Below are 19,793 nucleotides of genomic sequence, written 5' to 3' on the forward strand. Positions count from 1 at the left end.
GTAAAACGAAATGCATGCTCTTCAACCGTTCTCTGCCCGCACCTGCCCGCCCGACTAGCATCACTACTCTGGACGGTTCTGACTTAGAATATGTGGACAACTATAAATACCTAGGTGTCTGGCTAGACTGTAAACTCTCCTTCCAGACTCACATTAAGAATCTCCAATCCAAAGTTAAATCTAGAATCGGCTTCCTATTTCACAACAAAGCCTTCTTCACTCATGCTGCCAAACTTACCCTCGTAAAAATGACTATCCTACCGATCTTTGACTTTGGTGATATCATTTACAAATTAGCCTCTACCTAGCAAATTGGATGCAGTCTATCACAGTGCCATCCATTTTGTCACCAAAGCCCCATCTACTACCCACCACTGCAACCTGTATGCTCTCGTTGGCTGGTCCTCGCTACATATTCGTCGCCAAACGCACTGGCTCCAGGTCATCTATAAATCTTTGCTAGGTATAGCTCCGACTTATCTCAGCTCACTGGTCACCATAGCAACACCCACTCATAGCGCGCACTACAGTAGGTATATTTCACTGGTCATCCCCAAAGCCAACACCTGCTTTGGCCGCCTTTCCTTCCAGTTCTCTGCTGCCAAAGACTGGAACGAATTGCAAAAATCACTGAAGTTGGAGACTTATCACCCTCACTAAATTTAAGCGTCAGCTGTCAGAGCAGCTTACCGATCGCTGCAGCTGTACACAGCCCATCTGTAAATAGCCCATCCAACCAACCAACTACCTACCTCATCCCCATATTTGTTTTTGTTTTTCTGCTCTTTTGCACACCAGTATTTTCCCCTGCACATCCTCATCTGCACATATATCACTCCAGTGTAAATTGCTAATTTGTAATTACTTCGCCACTATTGGCCTATTTATTGCCTTACCTTCTTACTTCATTTGCACACACTGTATACCTATTTTTCTATTGTGTTATTGACTGTACGTTTGTTTATCTCATGTGTAACTCTGTTGTTGTTTTTGGTCACACTGCTTTGCTTTATCTTGGCCAGGTCGCAGTTGTAAATGAGAACTTGTTCTCAACTGGCCTACCTGGTTAAATAAAGGTGAAAATAAAAAAATAAATGATCCTTGATGAAGTCCTGAGCGCTCTGGAACAGGTTCTCAGACTAGGGCGAAGGTTCACCTTCCAACAGGACAACAACCCTCAGCCCGGATTTTAACTCGATCTAACATTTCTGGAGACCTGAAAATAGCTGTGCAGCAATGCTCCCCATCTAACCTGACAGAGCTTGAGAGGATCTGCAGAGAAGAATGGGAGAAACTCCCCAAATAAAAGGTGCCAAGCTTGTAGCGTCATACCCAAGAAAACTTCAACAAAGTACTGAGTAAAGGGTCTGAATACTTATGTAAATGTGATTTATATTTTGAATAAAAGGTGCAAAAAAAATTATAAAACTGTTTTTGCTTAGTCATTATGGGGTATTGCGAGTAGATTCTAAAACTATTTTATCATTTTTAGAATTAGGCTGTAACGTAACAAAATGTGGAAAAAGTCAAGGGGTCTGAATACTTTACAAATGCACTGTATATGTATTTGTGCCAGACCACGCCCCTGTGAATGTTTAGTGGTCAATAGCTGCTATTTTGTTTTAGGTACTTGTCTGGAAAATAATGTGTTGAGATCTTTGTTCATTGATGCCACTTATCAAATTTTGTGCAGATCAGTCATTTGATACCAGAAGTGTAGCATTTGAAGTGTTTTTCACAAAACTCTAAATAGCGGAAAATCCATCAAGTCGGACCTTTATGGGTCCCTGAGGAGAGGGACCTATGTACTGAATGTCATGACTTTAGGTCAACTCCAGTCCTCGATGGCCTAGTTGGTGTCACACTTTTTCTCCATCCCTAGCAAACACAGCTGATATATCAAATTGGATGTGGCAGGGCTTGAAAACTATAACAGATTACAAAGGGAAACCCAGACGCGAGCTGCCCAGTGACGCGAGCCTACCAGGTGAGCTAAATGCCTTTGAAGCTCGCTTCGAGGCGAGCAACACTGAAGCATGCACGAGAGCACCAGCTGTTCTGGATGTCTGTATGATAACGCTCTCGGTAGCCGATGTGAACAAAACCTTTAAACAGGTCAACATTCACAAAGCCACTGGGCCACACGGATTACCAGGATGTGTACTCAAAGCATGCGCAGACCAACTGTCAAGTTGAGTCGGTAATACCTACATGTAAGTCGCTCTGGATAAGAGCATCTGCTAAATGACTAAAATGTAAATGTAAATGTTTCAAGCAGACCACCATAGTCCCTGCGCCCAAGGAAGCAAAGGTAACCTGCCTAAATTATTACTGCCACGTGGCTCTCACGTCGGTAGCCATGAAGTTCTTTGAAAGGCTGGTCATGGCTCACATCAAAAGCATCCTCCCGGACACTTTAGACCCACTCCAAATCGCATACCGCCCCAACAGATCCACAGATGACACAATCTCAATCACACGCCACACTGCCCTTTCTCACCTGGACAAAAGGAACACCTATGTGAGAATGCTGTTCATTAACTAAAGCTTAGCGTTCAACACCATAGTGCCCACAAAGCTCATCACTAAGCTAAGGACTCTGGGACTAAACACCCCCCTCTGCAACTGGATCCTTGACTTTGATGGGCCGCCCCCAGGTGGTAAGAGTAGGCAACAACACGTCTGCCACCCTGATCCTTAACACTGGGGCCCCTCAGGGCTGTGTACTTAGTCCCCTCCTGTATCCCTGTTCACCCATGACTGCGTGGCCAATTACGACTCAAACGCCATCATTAAGTTTGCTGACGACACAACAGTGGTAGGCCTGATCACCGACAATGATGAGATGGCCTACAGGGAGGAGGTCAGAGAACTGGCAGTGTGGTGCCAGGACAACAACCTCTCCCTCAATGTGTGCAAGACAAAGGAGCTGATTGTGGATTACTGGAAAAAGCGGGCCGAACAGGCCCCCATTAACATCGACGGGGCTGTAGTGGAGCAGGTCGAGAGTTTCAAGTTCCTTGGTGTCCACATCACCAATGAACTATCATGATCCAAACATACCAAGAGAGTCGTGAAGAGGGCACGACAAAACCTTTTCCCCCTCAGGAGACTGAAAAGATTTGGGTCCCCAGATCCTCAAACGGTTCTACAGCTGCACCGTCAAGAGCATCCTGACCGGTTGCATCACCACCTGGCAACTGCTGAGCATCTGACCGTAAGGCACTACAGAGGGTAGTGCGAACGGCCCAAGCATCCAACCATCCAGGACCTATATAATAAGCGGTGTCAGAGGAAAAGCCCATAAAATTGTCAGAGACTCCATTCATCCAAGTTATAGACTTTTCTCTGCTACCGCATAGCAAGCGGTACCGGAGCGCCAAGTCTAGGACCAAAAGGCTCCTCAACAGCTTCTACCCCCAAGCCATAAGACTGCTGAACAATTCATAAAATCACCACCAGACAATTTACATGGATCCCCTCCCTTTTGTACACTGCTGCTACTCGCTGTTTGTTTGTTACCTATGCATAGTCACTTCGCCCCACCGACATGTACAAATTACCTCAACTAGCCTGTACCCCCACACATTGACTCGGTGCCCTCTGTATATAGCCTCAGTATTGTAATTCTTATTGTGTTACTTTTTATTATTACTTTTTATTTTAGTCTACTTGGTAAATATTTTCTTATTTTTGAACTGGACTGTTGGTTAAGGGCTTGTAAGTAATCATTTCACGGTAAAGTCTACACTTGTTGTATTCGGCGCATGTGACGAATAAAGTTTGATTTGAAATTGCATTCTAAACTGAAGCTCATGATTAGGTGATTATTGGAGTCAGGTGTGTTAGCTGGGGTTGGGGCAAAACTGACACCCATCAGGCCCTCGAGGACTGGAATTGCCCACCCCTGTTTTAGGTCAAACGGGGTGAGGGGCATGACCTTTCAAAGTCAGTATTTTCAATTTCATGTTATAGCGCCACCATCTGGTCAATCGGTGTAATTTTGTAAATGCCAGATCTCTATGGCAAGATGCCTCATTCGTCAAAGTTTTGTCAAAATTAGGCCAGTGCTGTCTGAGATATTGTGTGCAACTAACGTACGTACTAACGCACAAAAGGACAAAGACACATCCACAGTCTCCTGCCCAATTTCATCGTTGGGGACAAAAATCACATTATTTGTTAGGCTTAATAAATTGACCATCGGTTGACTGTTCTGACAAGGTTACTTAACCACAAATGTATGCTAAGCAGGCACTTCTTATTTAAAATAGCAGATTACTTTCTAAACCTGGATCCCAAGCACAACATGGGTAGTGTATATGCATGCAATCAATTTTTGTTATATAGTTAAATTAAATAAATTATAAAGGGCATCATTTCTACTGGTACAACCAAGAAGCACCAAACTGGCGTAAGCCCCATCAATGGCTGTTTTTAAAAGGAATGTGTGGGGCTGATTGGCCAGTATGTTCTGCTGCAAAATGATAATTGTTCTGAAGATTCCTTACTTGCTAGCTTCGCTGGCAGACAACTTACTTGCAGTCGTGCATAATGACTCTGGAGGCTGGTATTACCAACACTGCACAGCTGCCTAGACGCTGTACACCTTGATTGTAGTAATTACCTAGGTAATTATTTGGAGAAAAGTAATTACTTTATATGTTGTCATTTAAAGCATTGCTACATAACGACATAAAAAAAAGTATTAACACAAAATTACATGCAACGAAACATTTGAGTTGTTGTAGACTTCCGACCTATGCATGGCAGTAAGGTTAACGCTATCTGGGATCCTTGTGACCTGAGCGATTCATTAGAGGTGGAAAATAGTCATGTATTTGGTTGCTTGTACATTTTTATTTAGACCTTTTTTAGAAGTACATACCGGCCATGACGGCAGTAAATTACGATAGTTAATCAATCGAAAGTCCCTTTTCGTGAGCAACTACCGTATTTTGACATTAAGTTTGAAAAGCTGTTGCATGGCAAGTTGAAAGGCTGCTTTCTGGGCTTAATGGAGATTCGCCATATCAACGTCTCCTGTAAAGCCACATTCTGGTTCAGGAATAAATAAGCTGCTCAAAGGACCAATCAAAACAAATGTTTTCTATTGTAAACCCACCTTGAAATACACAAATGAAGAGGCATTTAGTTCCTCGAGTCTTAAAATTGTTGGTACAAAGAACATGCATTCATCATCAGGATAGGCAGTTAAAGAGTGCTCGAACATCGCCAGACAAATCGCTTGTTTCAGATTAGTTGAATTGCTTGTCTCTACATAACAAATGTAAACAATTGTTTACGTGACTTTGCTGAATTCTGCTGAAAGTAAATGCATTTTATCCAGACAAAGGTACTACTAAAACTACAAATAAAACATGAATGTTTTTTTCCGTTCTTATAAACATTCCGTATTTTCAGTCTAATTTATCAAAGGTTCCGCCTAAAATAAGTTAATTTGCTACATTTCCTGTTTCTGGAACGCAACATAACATTTGAACCCACGACCATGTATAATATATAATTACAAAAACACCGAAAATTGGCATAAGTCAACGAATATCCAGTTGATATGAAAATCATAAATGCTCTAATTATAATGTTAGTTAGGCATCTGAAAGTTTCCCCGTTTCTGTTGCATGTGTAAGGTTAGGTAAACGACCAACCGATCATTTGTATTATTCAAGAAACGTATTTTTATTTATTTATCTAAACTGTGGACACATTATTACTTATATTTTCGTTTTGGATAAATCAAAAATCAGGATCAACAAGCATGTTTTGTGTCAGGCGGAAGACACATTGATCTTTAGTTCGCCTATGGGGATGGTTTCAACGTTACACAACATTATCCTCTTTGGTATATCAAATAAAAATATATATGTTTAAATCGCGTAGTTTAGACAACGTTGATTTAATGTCTAATCACTGTTTTAATCCATATTTAACACACACAGTACGCACTGAGAACATATGCAAATGTAAATCATGAAAGTACTGTATTTGTTTTCTATATAACAATTTCTACAATCCTGCCAGGACATCGACAGACAAATGTGGTGCAGCGTTCTGTCTGCTACGACCCGTCTACTGTCCGTCAACATCGGGTTTACAAAGCATCTGCCCTTTAAGACCAATAAGAACACATTTAGTTCTTACACGGTACTTTTTCCCCGAATGTGAGGTGAGTGCCTATCTCTTCATATGTGCACAGAAGTTACATGTTTTTAAAATAGAGCAGAACTTTGAGTTGCGTTTAGCTAGCATGTTAACCACTTTAGCGTACTATATCGAGGCTGCAAATTTCCATTTGCAAGATGGCGGCTTGCTTGAGAATTCAAAGTGAAAAATTGTAGCAAACAACACTGTCGTTTCGCAGGATCCGGTGTTTTCATGTACTTTATAAAGTTCAAGTATGCTGCATTTACACATTTATGGCAGATGAATGCTAATTCGTCGATTTAAACTAAAAAGAAACGCACATATCCTTTAATTCAGCAACAAGCAATTGATATTGTAAGCTACTTAGCTTACCCAGTTAGCATACAAGCTAACAAGGCAAACACCAGAGGAAGGTGTAGACTGCAACGAACATTACATTTGTCAAGTTGCTATTGATGTTTGCAACTATATCTTGTTTAATACGTTTAGACAATCATAACTAATAATTGATTTCACCTTATGTAAAAAGGTTCGCTCCATACAGCAGTATCTGCAAACTATTTACATAAGCTAGCTAGGTAATCATGTTATGTAGGCCAAGTAGCTAGGTACCTATTATTGTAAACGTCTGTATAACCATCATCATCATCAACAAACCCAAAAGTAACCATTTGCATCTTTCATGGAGTCACCATCCATGGTTAGTCAATAAATTGCGCTAATATGATCGTAGTGTGGTTTGTTGCAATATGTGCTTGTTATTTATTCAGCCACAACAGTAGGTTTTGTCCTTGCAGCTGTAATTCAACATCTGGTCCTGCCTGTCAACAAACTGGTATTAAAAGATAATAAGTCATATTAGATATTATGTTCTGTATTGATGAGAAACTCACTACTGTCAGCTGGCCTAAAGATGCAGACTCCAATCATCCCGTTTATTTACAAAGTGCACACTTCACCTGTTTCGTCTCCTCTAATATGACCTCCTCATTGATTTTGAGTTGTTTACGATTACATTTTTTACTTTGTTACTTTATATTAATGACTGAAGTGGAAGAGACTTTAATTGGTTGTTGTGATGTTGCATTGCCTTAGGTTTTATAACTGTTACATATCTGACGGAAGATAATTATTGTGTGGTCCTTGTAGGCATGCAGAACAAGCATGAGAAACACACTGGGGCCTTGTTTGTGCTTGCGGTAGGCGCAATTTGGGGGGGGGGGCTCCATGATGCATTTTAGGCTAGGTGTTGTGTAGAGTTTCATTCCAAGTATGAATTTGGATAGAGTTTCAGCAGCATATTTTATGCCATCTTATTGTTTTAAGCATTTTGAAGGAAGAACTCTATGGCAACTGCAGAGATTTGGAGAGCAACTGTGGAGATTTTCTTCCCTTCTACATGCTTGTTTTTTTGTTTTTTTTTAGCAGCATGGCGTTGTAGATGCATAGCCGGTCATGATTTGTCTTACAAACAAAAAGGTGCCTTGTTTGGTATTCCTGGCATTCTTGTCATCGCCATATCTGTCTGGATGGCACCCCTGTAGCAGAATTTTTTAATTTTTTTTTAATTTTTTTTAATTTTTTACAAATCCTCGATTTTTAAGACAACGAGGTGTTCATCAGATCAACATTCAGGCTTTCCTTCTCAAACAGGCTCTCTGTACAGGATTTCACTTGCGTCAGTGTAACTCTGAAAATATGGGAAGATCGGGACCTTCAAAGTAAGCAGTTCTGGCAGAGCCCTGCATGGTAGTAATGCACCGATATTACATTTTTGGCCGATACCGATATCCAATATTTTCATTGCCAAAAAAAGATATAGATTTAAAAAATGTTGTGCCCTTTTAAGCATTGTAGTTCAATAAAATAGTTCACACACACAAGGACGCAGTGGTCTAGGGCACTGCATCTCAGTGCAAGAGCCATCACTACAGTCCCTGGTTCGAATCCAGGCTGTATCACATTACATTACATTTAAGTCATTTAGCAGACGCTCTTATCCAGAGCGACTTACAGTAGTGCATTTAAAAAAAAAAATGTTTTGTACTGGCCCCCCGTGGGAATCGAACCCACAACCCTGGCATTGCACACACCATGCTGGCGTTGCTAACACCATGCTCTACCAATCCGGCCGTGATTAGGAGTCTCATAGGGCGGCGCACATTTGGCCCAGCGTTGGCCGGGGTAGGCCGTCATTGTAATTAAGAATTTGTTCTTAACTGACTTGCCTAGTTAAATAAAAGTTACACACACACACCTCGCTGAACAAAAATGTATTTTGTTGACATTTACGTATGTCCCCATTACCAGTAAAACATAATCAAAAACCTATTTCTTTCACTTACTTCCTGTGCTGTTTTGTTGTTCATTTGTTCAGTTGTTTCATTCTCAACCAGGATTTCTATTGAACGCTGTTTGGTTCTTTGCATGTCAAATAACACTTTGGCGTGTGCAATACGCTTCTTGACCAATCATGACCTGAATATGACTGCACGTCACATAATAATTTAACGCGTTCAGTAATTTTTTTGCGTAGATATTACACTATCACTCATATTTCAAATGTCACAATGATTCATCAATACGTATGCTATGATGCTGGTAAAGTTGTCTCGCGTACCTACAGTGTTGGTCATAAAAAAAGCTTGCTAGCTCATGGATGCAAACAATGTTCTTCCCCAAAAACATAGCAAAATGACAATCTGTTTCAGTAGTTATAGTTAGCTAGCTAACTATATAGCTAGATGTTATCTAAAATAACTCTAATTTGTAAGACAGTTCTTACTTGATTACTGGTGGTCGGACCCATCTATGTGAAACTAGCCACAATAAGGATTTGCCCCCATAGTGGACTTTGTTAGCCTTCAAAATAAAAGTATGTCATTGACAGTGACGTAAATGCATACAAATAGTAGAATTATGCCATCATTTAATAGGTCATGCTAAACGAGGTTGGAATTTTGTTATATAAAATCAACAAAAGACAATTTATTAATTTGACATCTGCAATCACTGGATGTATTATACTTTAGAATTGCATTACTTATTTCACTGTACAGCCTTACCTATGGATTGTCAATCAATGACATGGGGTATCAGTCTACTCAGTGACACTCAAAGAACATTAGCATCGTAGCTCTTATTGCGGGACTCTGAAACAACTGTGAATTGAGCCACATTTATTGTCAACCTATGTGTATTGAACACTTTTCCTGAGGAAAAACAATGCTGCGTGGATGTTTTGAAGTCTGATAATTCTGAGGACATTGGGAAAACATATCTTGGGTATTGAGTAGACTGATACCCCATTTCATTGATCCCCAATCCTTAGGTAAGGCCGTACAGTGCAGTGTGAATATCAATACACACAATAGGCTGACTGGGGAGGTGATTTCACACAGTCACAGTCCCGTGATAATATTTGCGTAAACTCTAAACAGTTGTGTTCTGTGGGTGTCGCCGAGTAGACTGATTTCACATTCCAACCTTGTTTAACATTATCTAGTCTAAATATGGCATGATTCCACCAATTGTTACCTTCTGTGACAGTATGTACATACCCCAAACAGAAGCCATGGATTACAGGCAACATTCGCACTGAGCTAAAGGGTAGAGCTGCCGCTTTCAAGGTGTGGGACTCTTAACCCGGAAGCTTACAAGAAATCCTGCTATGCCCTGCGGCGAACCATCAAACAGGCAAAGCGTCAATACAGGGCTAAAATTGAATCATACTACACCGGCTCCGATGCTCGTCTTATGTGGCAGGGCTTTTACACTTTTAAACTATTACAGACTACAAAGGGAAACACAGCTGCGAGCTGCCCAGTGACACGAGTCTACCAGACGAGCTAAATCATTCTATGCTCACTTCGAGGCAAGCAACACTGAGGCATGCATGAGAGCATCAACTGTTCCGGACAACTGTGTGATCACGCTCTCCGTAGCCGACGTGGGTAAGACCTTTAAACAGGTCAACATACACAAGGCTGCGGGGCCAGACGGATTACCAGGACGTGTGCTCCGGGCATATGCTGACGAACTGGCAGGTGTCTTCACTGACGTTTTCAACCTGTCCCTGACTGAGTCTGTAATACCAACATGTTTCAAGCAGACCACCATAGTCCCTGTGCCCAAGAACGCAAAGGCAACCTGCCTAAATGACTACAGACCCGCAGCAGTCAAACAGATCCACAGATGATGCAATCTCTATTGCACTCCACACTGCCCTTTCCCACCTGGACAAAAGGAGCACTTATGTGAGAATGCTATTCATTGACTACAGCTCAGCGTTCAACACCATAGTACCCTCAAAGCTCATCACTAAGCTAAGGATCCTGGGACTAAACACCTCCCTCTGCAACTGTATCCTGGACGGGCCGCCCCCAGGTGGTGAGGGTAGGTAGCAACACATCTGCCACGGTGACCCTCAACACTGGAGCTCCACAGGGGTGCGTGCTCAGTCCCCTCCTGTTCTTCTTGTTCATCCACGACTGCATGGCCAGGCACGACTCCAACACCATTAAGTTTGCAGACGACACAACAGTGGTCACAGACAACGACGAGACAGCCTATATTGAGGAGGTCAGAGACCTGGCCGTGTGGTGCCAGAATAACAACCTATCCCTCAACGTAGTCAAGACAAAGGAGATGATTGTGGACTACAGGAAAAGGAGGACTGAGCACGCCCTCATTCTCATCGACGGGGCTGTAGTGGAGCAGGTTGAGAGCTTCAAGTTCCTCGGTGTCCACATCAACAACAAACTAGAATGGTCCAAACACACCAAGACAGTTGTGAAGAGGGCACGACAAAGCCTATTCCCCCTCAGGAAACTAAAAAGATTTGGCATGGGTCCTGAGATCCTCAAAAGGTTCTAAAGCTGCAACATTGAGAGCATCCTGACTGGTTGCATCACTGCCTGGTACGGCAATTGTTCGGCCTCTGACCGCAAGGCACTACAGAGGGTAGTGTGTACGGCCCAGTACATCACTGGGGCTAAGCTGCCTGCCATCCAGAACCTCTACACCAGGCGGTGTCAGAGGAAGGGGCGGTGTCAGAGGAAGGCCCTAAAAATTGTAAAAGACCCCAGTCATAGACTGTTCTCTCTACTACCGCATGGCAAGCGGTACCGGAGTGCCAAGTCTAGGGCAAAAGGCTTCTCAACAGCTTTTACCCCCAAGCCATAAGACTCCTGAACAGGTAATCAAATGGCTACCTGGACTATTTGCATTGTGTGCCCCCCCTCAACCCTCTTTTAAGCAGCTGCTACTCTGTTTATCATGTATGCATAGTCACTTTAACTATACATTCATGTACATACTACCTCAATTGGGCCGACCAACCAGTGCTCCCGCACATTGGCTAACCGGGTTATCTGCATTGTCCCGCCACCCATCATCCGCCAACCCCTCTTTTACGCTACTGCTACTCTCTTTTTATCATATATGCATAGTCACTTTAACCATATCTACACATACTACCTCAATCAGCCTGACTAACCGGTGTCTGTATGTAGCCTCGCTACTGTATATAGCCTGTCTTTTTACTGTTTTATTTCTTTACTTACTTAACCTTTTTTGCACTATTGCTTTGAGCCTGTAAGTAAGCATTTCACTGTAAGGTCGACACCTGTTGTATTCGGCGCACGTGACGAATAAACTTTGATTTGATGATTGTCAATGACATACATTTATTTTGAAGGCAAACCGCAAATTCCACTATTTTGCCTAATCCTTATTGTGGCTAGCTTCACAACACATAACCCGGTCAGGTCGAGCCTCACTAGCTACTTTAAGCTAGCTGGCTGCTTATAACGTTAGCTTTGGACACCAGGGTTAAGTAGCTGGCTAGCTATTTTCATGAACTGAAGTTCAATTTCAATAGGCGAACAACTGGCAAGTGGCTACCTAGCTATTACCTCCTCACAAGAATTCCTAAATCATTGCTAAGAATAGTGAAAATGACTGCAGTTTCTACTGGTCATTGTTTTCAGACTGGTTGTATTGGTGCTAGCTAGGTACCAAGCTAAAGCTAGCTAGCTTCCCCAGAAGTTGCTGTCAAGCAAATAATGCTTTATTACCAGCGTGGTGTTGTAAGCACATCGTTTGTGGCGGTGTTTGCTTGTTTGCAGACTTTTTTTGTACAGCTTTGACAGTGCTACTGATAGTAGTGGTGGCGCTTGGCTTGCACGTGCAAATTCAGAACACACAACATTCTATAATAGAACTGTGTTATTTGACGTGTCAAATTAAAAGCTTTTTTTAACGCGTCAAATAGTGATTTGACATATAATTTTGGCACGCAAAGACCCAAACAGCGTTCCATGGTATGTATGTTGTGAAGCTAATGGCAGTGACGCTATTACTGTGTAACTCTGGTAGGGTAACGTTTGAAAAATAGCTCACTTGGTTGTGTGTACCGGTGCTCAACCAGTCGGTGAAAGCCAACATCACCCACGACAGAGAACGGTTGATTGTCAAGGGCAATGAATTCCATTATCTTAGCGTTAATGGATTTTGCCTTTGAATTGTCTCGCTGACATGTTCTTCCTCTTTCAAATGACTGCTCGATCCACACAGCAGACATTGTGGGCTAGGTTAGGAATGCTGTTTTTCAGGTGTAGCGCAAAATATTATGTGGCGTCATGTACCTACGTTCTATAGATATGCACGTCGGTTTTTCACATCGGTGTTAAACTAGACATCGGGCCAATACCGATGTTGCCATTTTAGCTAATATCGTCCAATTCCGATATGTTCACTGATATATCGTGCATCCCTACTGCACAGGCATGAATTTTAAGCTCGAGCCCTACCCATGCCCGTGGCGCTCCTAGTGGCCAGGGACTTTAATGCAGCGGAACTTAAATCCGTTTTACCTCATTTCTACCAACATGTTAAATGTGCAACCAGAGGGGGAAAAAAACTCTAGACCACCTTTACTCCACACACAGAGATGCGTACAAAGCTCTCCCTCGCCCACCATTTGGCAAATCTGACCATTATTCTGTCCTCCGGATTCTCGCTTACAAGCAAAAACAAAAGCAGGAAGCACCAATGACTCAGTCAATAACAAAGTGGTCAGATGAAGCAGATGCTAAGCTACATGACTGTTTTGCAGACTGGTATATGTTTTGGGATTCTTCCGATGGCATTGAGGAGTACACCACATCAGTCACTGGCATCATCAATAAGTGCATCGACGATGTCGTCCCCACAGTGACCGTATGTACATACCCCAACCAGAAGCCATGGCTTATAGGCAACATCCGCACTGACCTAAATGCTAAAGCTGCTGCTTTCAAGGAGTGGGACTCTAAACCGGAAGCTAAAAAGAAATCCTGCTCTGCCCTCCGACGAACCATCAAACAGGCAAAGTGTCAATACAGGACTAAGATCAAATCGTACTACACTTGGTCCGATGCTCGTCAGATGTGGCAGGGCTTGAAAACTATTACAGACTACAAAGGGAAGCACAGCCGAGAGCTGCCCAGTGACACGGGCCTACCAAACGAGCTAAATCACTTCTATGCTCGCTTCAAGGCAAGCAACACTGAAGCATGCATGAGAGCATCAGCTGTTCCGGTTGACTGTGTGATCACGCTCTCCGTAGACGATGTGAGTAAGACCTTTTAAACAGGCCAACATTCACAAGACCGCAGGGCCAGACTGATTACCAGGATGTGTACTCCGAGCATGCGCTGACCAACTAGCGAGTGTCTTCGCTGACATTTTCAACCTGTCTGAGTCTGTAATACCAACTTGTTTCAAGCAGACCACAATAGTGCCTGTGCCCAAGAACACAAAGGTAACCTGCCTAAATAACTTCCGACCCGTAGCACTCACGTCTGTAGCCATGAAATGCTTTGAAAGGCTGGTCATGGCTCACATCAACACCATTATCCCAGAAACTCTAGACCCACTCCAATTTGCATACCGCACCAACAGATCCACAGATGATGCAATCTCTATTGTACTCCACACTGCCTTTTCTCACCTGGACAAAAGGAACACCTGTGTGAGAATGCTATTTGTTTACAACAGCTCAGCTTTCAACACCATAGTGCCCACAAAGCTCATCACTAGGCTAAGGACCCTGGGACTAAACACCTCCCTCTGAAACTGTATCCTGGACTACCTGATGGGCCGCCCCCAGGTGGTAAAGGTAGGTAACAACACATCTGCTACGCTGATCCTCAACACGCGGGCCCCTCAGGGGAGCGTGCTCATTCCCCTCCTGCGCTCCTTGTTCACTCATGGCTGCATGACCAGGCATGACTCCAACACCATCATTAAGTTTGCCGACAACACAACACTGGAGGCCCTGATCAGACAACGATGAGACAGCCTATAGGGAGGAGATCAGAGACCTGACCGTGTTGTGCCAGGACAACAACCTCTCCCTCAACGTGATCAAGACATAGGAGATGATTGTTGACTACAGGAAAAGGAGGACCGAGCATGCCGTCATTCTCATCGACGGGGCTGTAGTGGAGCAGATTGAGAGCTTCAAGTTCCTTGGCGTCCACACCACCAACAAACAAACATGGTCCAAGCACACCAAGACAGTCGTGAAGAGAGCATGACAAAGCTCGTTCCCGCCCAGGAGACAGAAAAGATTTTGCATGGGTCCTCAGATCCTCCAAAAGTTCTACAGCTGCTCCCTCGAACATCCTGACTGGTTGCATCTCTGCCTGGTATGGCAACTGCTCGGCCTCCGATTGCAAGGCACTACAAAGGGTAGTGCTTACCGCCCAGTACATCACTGGGGCCAAGCTTCCTGCCATCCAGGATCTCTATACCAGACGGTGTCAGAGGAAGGCAAACAATACCGGAATGCCAAGTCTAGGTCCAAGAGGCTTCTAAACAGCTTTAGAAGCCCCCCCCCCCCCCATCTATTACGTTGCTGCTACTCTGTTTATTATCTATGCATAGTCACTTTAACTCTACCTACATGTACATATTACCTCGACTAACCTGTGCCCCCGCACATTGACTCTGTACCGGTACCCCCTGTATAAAGCCTCACTACTGTTATTTTACTGCTGCTCTTAAATTATTTGTTGTTTTTACTTACCTATTTTTACTAAACACTTATCTAAAAACTGCATTGTTGGTTAAGGGCTTGTAGTTAAGCATTTCACTAAGGTCTACACCTGTTGTATTCGGTGTATGTGACAAAACATTTTTTTTTTTTTTTAAATTTCATTAGCGCCTCTAAATCGCTCACTCGCTGCCTGCACCTCTGCATGCGCTCTGCTCATGGCAGGTCTGAGTAACCATATCAACATCTCTGCTTGGGCTGCTCTGCTCAATGAAGAGACATGAGAGCAGGTAGCTGTTAGCTACTTTTCATCACTCTAAACTCAGTCAACTCAAGGAACATTATTTTCTGTGAAGTAAGAAAATATATTTGAGGTTGAAGCACTTCTGACCCCATGTTATGATCATAGTCAGATATGACTCTACTGCGCAGCAGAGCACAAGGATAGTTTAGCTTCAAAATGTTAGTGATCAATTTAATGAAGCCCTGCCCATTTCATAGTTATTGATGGAAAAAACAGGCCCTAACCCGACCATAATATCGGGTAGCAGCACTCTACACAGTATATATGCGGGGTACAGTTTAGGGTATTTAAATAGGGTACACAAAACAACTGCAACCTATAATGTGATTGAAATTGTATACTTTAAGGCCAACACTAAAAACATGAACATACAGTGAATTTGGAAAGTTTTCAGACCTGTTTCAGCCTTATTATAAAATAGATTAAATCAACATTTTCCCCTGTCAATCTACACACAATACCCCATAATGACAAAGTGAAAACAGGTTTTTAGAATTTTCTGCAAATGTATTAAAAATAAACGGATACCTTATTTGCATAAGTATCCAGACCCTTTGCTATGAGACTTGAAATTGAGCTCAGGTGCGTCCTGTTTAGGGCTGTCTTCACTAAAAATAATCTTGGTTTCTGAAAGTTGTGTTCTTTCGACCAATCAAAATTTGTAAATGTGTATTTTTCCATATAGACACACCCTATATGTTTTAATAAAATCAACTATATGCATTGAGCTTGTCTGATGCTTTATGGTTTGACGTAATTTGACAAATGCCTCGAGGGCACCAGATATCTAGATAACAACATGACGAAGAGAAAAAAACGTAACCTAACCCAACTCTTCTCCTCCTGCTGGCTTTCGCAAATTATGCCATTACACTCCTGAAGTTGCCGGCAATAGGTTATACGAAGAGTCGGCAACCTTTCTCATGTGGAATGCCAATTTATCTTCTAATTTCTAACGATCTGTGTGCCAGCGATGGTCTTCATTTGCACATTTTTATAGTAACATCTTCATATCTCAATCATTTTCAAGTGGTTCACGAAAATTGTATACAAATCTAATTTAAAATGATAACCTAAAAAGTAACTTATTGCCATTGCCTACATAAAGCCAACAAATTAAAACATTGCAGGCAGAAAATATCCGGATTTTTTTTTTTTATTATATTTTTTTTCAAAGGGGATTTTTTTTCTTCTCTCCTATAAATCACATTGGCTACACATTGCCTGTCTGCAACAAACTTGAAACGTATTAACTTTGGTCCGGCCCAATGCTTGCACTAGCCAATTTGCAGCATTGTATAAAATATTATGGGCCCTCGGTTTCCTGCGCCAGTGAGCTCAGGACAGACACAGCTGTAGGCTATTTGCGCAAGGGATAACAAGCAGTGCTTAACTTGGGAAGGAGTTCACCGGAGCTGAGTACCGGCTACTCAAATGTTATAGAATATTAGCTCAAAAGTATTGTGGAGCTCCTGCACCTACAGTTGAAGTCTGAAGTACATACACTTAGGTTGGAGTCATTAAATTTCGTTTTTCAGGTATTCCTTAAAGAGGTGAGGTTTCAGGTGACCCACTGGGGATGTGATGAAAGAAATAAAAGCTGAAATACATAATTCTCTACTATTATTCTGACATTTCACAATCTTAGGATCACCACTTTATTTTAACTGGCCTAATACAGGGAATTTTTACTAGGATTAAATGTCAGGAATTGTCCAAGTTGAGTAAATGTATTTGGCTAAGGTGTATGTAAACTTCCGACTTCAACTGTAAATATTAACAGTACCAGCACCCACAATGAGTACCGGAACCTATTTCTGTCCAAGTCAAGCACTGATAAGAAGTAATCTAGGCTTATTTTATGTGGATGCCACTGGATCAGAGCATCACATTTTTCACTTTCACGCTGAGTGGTTAACAAAAAGGAGAGAGCTGGAAAGATTTTCGAAATGTGTTGGGGAGCTATTGTCATTCTCAATGGATGTAAAACAGACATATTTGGTTACTACATGATTCGATATGAGTTATTTAATAATTTTGATGTCTTCACTATTATTCTGCAATGTAAAAAAATTAAGAACCCCTTTTTTGATGAGGTGTCCAAACTTTTGACTGTGTTACTGCTCAAAAAATGATTTGGAAAGGCAGACAACTGTCTTTTTAAGGTCCCACAGTTGACAGTGCATGTCAGAGCAAAAACCAAACCATGAGGTTGAAGGAATTGACTGTAGAGCTCTGAGACAGGATTGTGTCGGCACAGATCTGGGGAAGGGTACCAAAAAATGTTTGCAGCATTGAAGGTCCCCAAGAACACAGTGCCCTCCATCATTCTTAAATAGAAGAAGTTTGGAACCACCAAGACTCTTCCTAGAGCTGGCCACCCGGCCAAGCTGAGCAATCAGGGGAGAAGGGTCTTGGTCAGGGAGGTGACCAAGAACCCGACGATCACTCTGACAGAGTTCCTCTTTGAAGATGGTTGTCCTTCTGGAAGGTTCTCCCGTCTCTGCAGCACTCCAACAAATCACGCCTTTATGGTAGAGTGGCCAGACAGAAGCCACTCTTCAGTTAACGGCACATGACTGCCCACTTGGAGTTTGGCAAAATGGCACCTAAAGACTATCAGATCATGAGAAACAAGATTCTCTGGTCTGATTGAACTCTTTGGCCTGAATGCCAAGTGTCACATCTGGAGGAAACCTGGCACCATCCCTACAGTGAAGTATAGTGGTGGCATTGTACAGATCAACAGCATTGCATAGAAGTAGCTCCATTGAATTTTTTTTAACCAATAGTTACGTCATTCACAAGGCATTCGTTGTGCTGAGGCAATAGGTAATCTTTGGGTGATAGATGCAGTAAGTGAATGAATAAAGTGTTTGGTGGAAATCGGCTATGAAATCTGCATTTTTAGCATTAACTTGCATTATGGTATCACAAACAAGGTACTAGGGTAGTGAATTGATGTTGGCTTTAGCTGTCAGCTAGCAAGGAAAGTTAGCCTACTAAGCTGGAAGCTACCGGTATCATCTTCCATTGTAAAGGTTTCTGGCCTGTATGGACATTGTTTTGTGAACAGTAATTAACAGGTTCAACATTTCTACGTGTGGTGTCATATTATTCAAGTGTGTTAGCTCCCCACACATGCTGTACAGTAGTTAACATGCACCAGGCCAGCCTCTCTGTGCAGGCTAGCAATGAGTAAGTAGGCAGGCACGATGTGCACAATAATAAGGGGCCGGCTGCACTGATACAGACACATTTGACAGAAATACCAAAAGTAGCATTCTAGTACCAATCCGTTTTTCATGTTCTAGTATTGAAAATGTATCGACATTTCGGTATACCGTGCAACACTAGTGTCCCTCTATCTGTCCTACCTCAGGTGGTTTGGGTCTCCAGCCATGCTCCAGCAGAGCCCCTGATCAGTGCAGCAACAGCCCGCCCGGCTCAACCCGGAGCCAGGATGTCCAGTAGCTCGGGCTATCCCCCTACACAGGGCAGCTTCAGCAGTGAGCAGAGCCGCTACCCATCACACTCTGTCCAGTACACCTTCAGCACCACACGCCACCAACAGGTAAGAAACTGAGCTCAGAGAAACGTCATTACTCTCTCAAACTCTTAATGATTGCACTGCACTGCATCTTTTAAAACATTATTATAAAAAAATGTTTTACACCTACTAGCAAGAATTCCTCTCTCTCCATGCAAATTATTCACTATTGCATGTTAATGCTGAATCCATAATATAATGGAAAATAGAGATTTCAAGATGAGACATGCCTCAGGATCTGCTCTGGAATCATGCAGACTTCTCGTGTTCAAGTGAAAGCAAGAGTATCCACTGGCTTGAACAGTCTAAAGGTACAGCAATTGAGTTATTCTCAAGTCATTTTTTTTTTTTTTTTTTACTCTGGCTGCTTTAGTATTATTACAGTGCACTTGTGGTTATAATGATCAACCGATTTATCACCTAATGTGAAATGATCACTATAATCAGAGAAGAAGAGAGAGAGACCAACTCTTTAGCAGGTGGTGTATTTTTGCTCACCAAGCAAGGAGTTTTTGTATGGAGGTCAGTGAGAGCGTGACGAATTTGGTCAACAAATAAATGAAAGGGTTATTTGTTACATGAGGTTATTTTATTGAATATAAGTTTTGTAATGCTTAAGTTGTTACGAGTGTACTGAAATACACTATATATACAAAACTATGTGGACACCCTTTCTAATTAGTCGATTCGGCTATTTCAGCCACTCCCGTTGTTGACAGGTGTATAAAATTGAG

General features: G+C 42.4%; 2 protein-coding genes across 6 annotated transcripts in view; one reads left to right on the top strand and one right to left on the bottom strand.

The window, feature by feature from the left end:
* LOC115155091 (N-acetylglucosaminyl-phosphatidylinositol de-N-acetylase-like) overlaps positions 1-5,415 on the bottom strand; it is a 37,369-nt gene extending 31,954 nt beyond the window's left edge. The window contains exons 1-2 of the mRNA XM_029701870.1: positions 5,126-5,415; positions 4,540-4,627 (exon numbers count right to left, since the gene is read on the bottom strand). Of these exons, the coding sequence (XP_029557730.1) occupies positions 4,540-4,627; positions 5,126-5,195 (158 nt within the window). The 5' untranslated portion in view covers positions 5,196-5,415. The remainder of the gene's footprint in view (positions 1-4,539; positions 4,628-5,125) is intronic.
* Positions 5,416-6,022: 607 nt separating this feature from the next.
* Positions 6,023-19,793, top strand: part of LOC115154316 (nuclear receptor corepressor 1) — a 101,657-nt gene continuing 87,886 nt past the window's right edge. For all 5 annotated transcript variants that reach the window (XM_029700407.1, XM_029700408.1, XM_029700411.1 and 2 more), the window contains exons 1-2: positions 6,023-6,187; positions 18,892-19,083. In XM_029700407.1, coding sequence (XP_029556267.1) covers positions 18,973-19,083 — 111 coding nt within the window. In that variant the 5' untranslated portion in view covers positions 6,023-6,187; positions 18,892-18,972. The remainder of the gene's footprint in view (positions 6,188-18,891; positions 19,084-19,793) is intronic.

This window comes from Salmo trutta, chromosome 19 (assembly GCF_901001165.1).
Source record: "Salmo trutta chromosome 19, fSalTru1.1, whole genome shotgun sequence".
Taxonomy (NCBI): Eukaryota; Metazoa; Chordata; class Actinopteri; order Salmoniformes; family Salmonidae; genus Salmo; species Salmo trutta.